Raw genomic sequence first — 6,023 nt, forward strand, 5'->3', positions numbered from 1 at the left:
CACACTCCGTCAGGGCTGCAGCAACGGTGGCCACGCAGAAGGGCGGGAGCTGGACCCCCGGACACAACGGTGCGAGCCGCTCGCTCCCACAGCTGCAGCGCCGCGTCAGGCCGCCGGGGGGCAGTGGCATCCCGTGCTCCGTAGGCCCGACCCGGGGCCCGGGAGCGGTCCAGCGAGCGCTGCGAGGGGGCCCGCGATCCCCAGTCGCCCCACAGCCCCCGGGCTCTCAGGCCGACGCCGACACCCCGAGACCCCGGAGCCGCCTGACAGAGCATCCGCCCGGGGCCCGCGAGGACAGCCCAGGCCGGGCCTCCAGCGTGGCCCCCTCGCCTCCAGGACCACGCACCGCTGAGCGCCCCTCGACCACGCCCAGCGCGAGCACGCCCCGCTGGCCACGCCCCGCAGCCACGTCCCGCAATCCCCGCAGCCCGGGCCCCCGCACTGAGACCCTCACCTGCCAGCCCTCCGCGGCCGGGTCCCCGTAATAGCCCCGCCCTCTAGGCCCGCCCCGCCCCTCTAGGCCCCGCCCCTCCAGGCCCCGCCCCCAGGCCCCGCCCCCTTGCAAGGAGGCCCAGCCGGGCAGGTTCCGCGGCCGCCAGTTTCGCCCAGGTGCAGAGGCCGCGGATGGAGCCGGAGGTGCGAGCGCTGCGCGCGGCTGGAGGCTTCGGCGGGACCCGGCGCCTGCTGGCCGCAGCTTCGTGGCTGCCGTGTGTGGCGCTGGGGCTGGCGCTGGGCTCGGAGCCACTGCTCACCGCGCTGCCCGCACACCACTGCCAACCCGACCCTGCTCTGCTGCCCCCAGAGTTGCGCGCCCTGAGCGGGCCCGCGCTGCTGGACGCCAGCGTGCCGCGCCTGGGCCCCGCGCGTGACCGGAGCCCCTGCCTGCTCCTGCGCTACCCGGAGCCCACGCCCCGCGCCCACCCCAACGGCACGCGGTCCTGCACGCGCGGCTGGCACTACGCGCTGCCCGCCGCCGGCCTGATGCGCAGCCCGGTCACCCAGGTGCGGGAGAAGACTGGGGTCTTCTGCACCCTTCCCCCCCACCTCCGCTCCGGTCTTTCATACCCCCCTTGTTCTGTATCCCATTCCTCTGTCCCCCTGTCCATCTTCCCCCATTTCTCCTTTCCCCTTCCTCTGTCCCCCTTCCTGTGTCTCCTTTCCTGTTTCCCCTCCTTTCTCCCCCTTTTTCCATCTCTGACCCCCCCTCTGTTACTCCTCTTTCTCCCCCCTCCTCTGTTCTCCTTTCTCCCCCTTCCTCTGTCCCCCTTCTCTGTTCCCCCTTCTTTCTCCCACTTTCCTCTGCCCCCCTTCCTCTGCTCTCCCTTTTCTCTGTCTCCCCCCCACCCCCATCCCCTTGCCCTTCTGCCCTTGGTCTACAGAGGCTCTCATTTGGGGACGCTGCCCCTTCCTCTCTGATGGTGCAGCTGATGCCCAAGTCAACAGGTTGCCAGGTCTGGTGGCAGAGTCTGAGGCCCGAGGGCTGCCAAGGTGGGCAGGCAGCCTGGGGGAGGAGGAGGAGGAGTTAAGTTGAAGGTATGACCAGGTAGGCACAAGGAGTTCACTTCAGTGCCTCGAACATTTTGAGCAACCTGTAGCTTTGGGCTATGTCGAGACTGGGTTTCCACATCAGAAGGCTTTGAATCAAGGGAGCAATTTAGTCAGTTCAGTTTGGGAAAGACAGACCTCTCACCTGTGAGGTGTGTGCAGGTTGGACTAGAGCAGGGGCACCGAAGGGGGCAACTCAGGGGTCTGGGTGGAAGAAATGAGGAGGTGGCAGCTGGTACCTTCTGTCCCACCCTCAGGCTAGGGCCTGCCCATCCCTGCTTCCCTTTGGCAGCCTCAGTCCCACAGCTGCACCTCCACCCCTGGGAGGGTCGCCCCAGTGTGGAAACTGGGACGAGGTTGCCACATCCCTGCCAGGCCTGCCTTTAGCCCTCCAACCCCAGGGCTTCTCTTCACCCACTCATTCTGTTCCACCTCACACCTGCCCTCCCGCTGGTGTACCGATCGATTAGCTCCCCACCAGCTTTCACAAGTGGTTAGATTTTAAAATAAAAACTCTGACATACTGTGACCCCAAACAGTATGTTAAGCTTGTAAAAAAGGCACAGGACCTTGGAACTGGAGGTAGGGAGGTGCAAAACTGAGGTCAAGGGCCCTTGACCAGGAAAAGCAGGTGAACACAGCCCTGCAGGCTGTTCCAGGAGTTGCTCTTGAGGTGAGCAGGGCAGGGGAGAAGTGAGGGTGAGGCCTGGGGCCCTGGGCACAGCAGGTAGAAACTAAGGTCAACCAAGGTCCAGGCTCTGGGGGAGAGAGAGCTGGAAAGAGGTGGATGAAACTCCAGAGAAAACAGAAACCAGACTTGGGACTCCAAGTGGGTACTCTGGGAATCCCAGGTCATTACCCCCTGGAGGCTCAGACCAGGAATTTTTCCAATTCCATGTGAAGCCCACCAGGGTGAGGAGACCACACTGTGTGACTTTGAACAGGTCCCTTGCCCTCTCTGTGCCTCAGTTTCTCCTTCTATCTAGGGAGGATTGGAGCAGGATGTCTAAGGCCCCCTTCCAGCCTGACATTCTGGGGACTCTAGCAAGGTGGAGGGTCATGGATGGCTGACAGGTGATGGGTGTCCCCTGCAGTGGAACCTCGTGTGTGAGAACGGCTGGAAGGTGCCATTGGAGCAGACGAGCCACCTCCTGGGCTGGCTGTTGGGCTGTGTCATCCTGGGCATGGGCTGTGACCGGTGAGGTGCTGCCCCATCCCCTTGAGCCCCTGAGGGTCCAGTTAAACCCCTAAGCTGTCCTGACCTGCATCCGTGTGTGTCCCCAACTGCCCACCAGGTTTGGCCGCCGGGTTGTGTTTGTGGCCTCCTTGGTGTTGGCCACAGGCCTAGGGGCTGGTGAGGCTTTGGCTGCCAGCTTTCCTGCCCTGCTGGCCCTGCGGCTGCTGCACGGGGGGTCCTTGGCAGGGGCCTCTCTAGCCCTCTACGTGACTCGTGAGTACCATAGGAGACTGGAGAGGGGCGCCTGCTCAGGCTAGGCCTCCAACACCACTGGAGGGGGTCTTCAGTGGCATGGGAGGACTCTCTGTACTCCTGCTGAGGGTTCTTGAGAAGATGGGAGGGCACTGTTTGCTGTGTGAGCTCCACTGTTTGTGGGCTGGTTCAGGTGCTGGAGTGGGCAATGAGTTGGCCTCAGATGTCCAGCTGCTGGACAGGTTAGCAGTTGGTCCCCATAGCCCTGGACAGAGCAGCTCTCTCTAGAGGACTCGACCTCAAGCTGTCTGTGTCTGCTCAGGCCTGGAGCTGTGTGATCCCCCACACCGCCTGGCGTTCTCTGTGGGGGCCAACCTCTTCTCGGTGGTGGGCACTCTGCTGTTGCCCGGCCTGGCCCTGCTCACACAGGACTGGCGCCTTCTGCAGGGGCTAAGCACCCTGGCAATAGGACTCCTGCTGCTCTTTTGGGGGTAAGTGTGGTGGGAGACAGGGCAGCAGCCTCCATGGAGGCCACAAGTGTCACTTCCCTCTACACCTCTGTGCAGCACCAGGGACATGGATATGGGACAGGGACACAGAAAGCCACTTGATGTCCTGACCCCAGGTCCAGGGAGGAAGGGCATTGGCCTCTGTTATCCCTCTGCTGTATGGAGGACCTGAATGCATCCTCACCCCACCCCTGCAGGTTCCCAGCCCTATTCCCTGAGTCTCCCTGCTGGCTGCTGGCCACAGGGCAGCTGGCCCAAGCCAGGAAGCTCTTATGGCATTTTGCTGAAGCCAGCGGTGTGGACCCTGAGAACAGCTCTGAGGAGGAGAGCTCCCTAGCTACGGGTAACACAGCAGCCAGGATAAAGGAGGCCCGGGTGCTGAAGGATGAAAGGTGTCACCTGTACATATGCACCCTTCATGTTCTCTCATATCCATAGAGCTAGATGTGCTGTCTGCAAGGAGCCCCCAGCCCCGGTGCCACAGCATCCTGGAGCTTCGGCATACCAGCATCACCTGGAGGAACGGACTCATCCTGGGCTTCAGTTCGTGAGGAGGGGAGGGTGTGGGTGGGCTAAGAGAGGGGTTTGTGGGGCCCCCACCAGCCCTGCCCCTTTTGGGGCTTTGGTCGCCAGAGTCCCCAGCTCTGGCTGAATCCACAGCTTTGCCCTCCCTCCCAGGTTGGTCGGTGGGGGCATGAGAGCCAGCTTCTTCCTAAGGCTGGCCGCTCGTGAGCAGGAATTCTACGGACCCTATTTCCTGGGGGCTGGCCTAGAGGTGGCTGCCACCGTCTTCCTGCTCCTGACAGTGGATCGCTGGGGGCGCCGCCTGGTCCTGCTGCTGGGCACCTTGGTCATGGGCCTGGCATCCCTGCTGATTCTCTCAGGGGTCCAGTGTGAGTGCAGAGCCCTGCAGGCTAACAGGGTCATCCTGTTGGGCTGAAGTCAGCCCAATGAAATAGGAGGGCCCTGGGGTCAGCCCCCTCCTGGGGTCACAAGAGAAAAGCACAGTGTGTTGGGATGAGGCTGCTGTTCTTTTTACCTTGTTCATCTTCCTATGGTGCACCCAGAGAAACAGAGGCCCAAAGAGTTAAAGGGCTAAAAGCATGTACATGAAGGGGCTAACTATGAGGGTCTGGTCTGGATGGGGGCAGCGTGGAACACCTGATGCCAAACCTGGAGTGCAGGTGCAGGAGTGAAAGGTTGGGGAGGCCATGCTCAGCAGGACCCCTGAGACATGGACAAGGGGAGGGCCCTGGAGAAGTCTGACGTGGGCAGCATGGGCTCCCTCTCTCATGCCCAGACCTGCCAGGCTGGACTGTGCTGTCCCTCTCTGTCCTGGGGCTCCTGGCCTCCCAGGCCGTGTCCACCCTCAGCAGCCTCTTTGCGGCCGAGATCTTCCCCACAGTGATCAGGTGAGCTTCGGGCTGCCCAGCCACACGGCAGGACACAAAGTCCTGCCAGCCCAGCCCCCAGAGCCCTCTTGGGATTGGACACCCCCAACCCCACCCTCCCCAGCTTATGCCCAAGACTTCTCCACTCCATCACAACTGGAGTTCAGATTGTCTTTTCCTGGGTGACCTGGGGGACATTGGCACAGAAAGGTCAGGAATGGAGGGTGAGGAGATGGAGGTCTGAGGGAGGGGCAGAAATGAGACAGCCCCCAGAGAGGGCAGAATTCCAATTTTCTAATGAAAAGAACAAAAACTTGTTTCAGGGTAGGGAGGAGCAGCTTTTCCACAAAATTGTTTTCAGTTTTGTTTTCCTGGAGTCCCCACACCTCTGGTTCTGCTGGCTCCTCCCTAGAGGTGGACCTGCCTGGCGGCACTGCAAGTCACATGCTGTGCCCACATGTCCATCTGTCTGAGAGGGTGGTCACCTGCCCAGGCTTCCCATGCTACCCTCTCCTGCAGGGGAGCAGGGCTGGGCCTTGTGCTGGGTGCCGGATTCCTGGGCCAGGCAGCCGCCCCCCTCGCTGACATGCACGGCCGGCGGGGCTTCTTCCTGCTACACGTGGTTTTTGCCTCTTTCGCCATCCTTGCCCTGTTATGTGTCCTGCTGCTGCCTGAGAGCCGTGGACGTGGGCTGCCCCAGTCACTGCAGGATGCTGACCACCTGCGCCGATCGCCACTCCTTCGGGGCCGCCCCTGCCAGGACCACCTGCCCCTGCTGCCACCCTCCCACTGCTGGGCCCAGACACAACTGGTCCAGGAAGGGTGACTCTGGCTGGACAGACACACCACCCCTCAGATGGCCACATGTCAGTGTGGGCAGAGGGGTCTCAGGGTGGAGCTGTGGGGTCCACGTGAAGGGGAAGTCCCCAGTTGGGCCCCTTGTTCCTGGGGGCCCCGGCCTCCCCACCCCCAACCACCACTTGTGAAAGATAAAGGCGTCCACGGAACTTGACATCCTCACTGGCTCTTCCCTCAGGTCCCATCCTGGGGCTGGAGGGGGCTCCCCACTCCAGGCTCACCCAAGGCAGGGCGCCTGCAGCCCCTCCCACCCCACTCCCCGGGAGGCCAGTTCCCTGCTGCAGCCCTGGC

General features: G+C 62.6%; 1 protein-coding gene across 1 annotated transcript; it reads left to right on the forward strand.

The window, feature by feature from the left end:
• Window positions 1–624: 624 nt before the first annotated feature.
• Window positions 625–5,700, forward strand: SLC22A31 (solute carrier family 22 member 31). The gene is made up of 9 exons (XM_087826629.1): window positions 625–1,002; window positions 2,640–2,743; window positions 2,841–2,995; window positions 3,297–3,465; window positions 3,681–3,826; window positions 3,922–4,030; window positions 4,162–4,376; window positions 4,784–4,895; window positions 5,394–5,700. Exons 1-9 carry the CDS (start codon window positions 625–627, stop codon window positions 5,698–5,700), a joined length of 1,695 nt encoding a protein of 564 aa, XP_087682755.1.
• Window positions 5,701–6,023: the final 323 nt, after the last annotated feature.

Source organism: Miniopterus natalensis, chromosome 18, assembly GCF_054644295.1.
Source record: "Miniopterus natalensis isolate mMinNat1 chromosome 18, mMinNat1.hap1, whole genome shotgun sequence".
In the NCBI taxonomy this organism is placed as follows: Eukaryota; Metazoa; Chordata; class Mammalia; order Chiroptera; family Miniopteridae; genus Miniopterus; species Miniopterus natalensis.

What these genes read in the sequence shown, in the direction of transcription:
- SLC22A31 (XM_087826629.1), top strand. Translation starts at nt 625, where the DNA reads ATGGAGCCGGAGGTGCGAGCGCTGCGCGCGGCTGGAGGCTTCGGCGGG. An exon ending in TGCGCAGCCCGGTCACCCAG is followed by an intron (nt 1,003 to 2,639) that starts GTGCGGGAGAAG and finishes TGTCCCCTGCAG; the next exon opens with TGGAACCTCGTGTGTGAGAA. An exon ending in ATCTTCCCCACAGTGATCAG is followed by an intron (nt 4,896 to 5,393) that starts GTGAGCTTCGGG and finishes CCTCTCCTGCAG; the next exon opens with GGGAGCAGGGCTGGGCCTTG.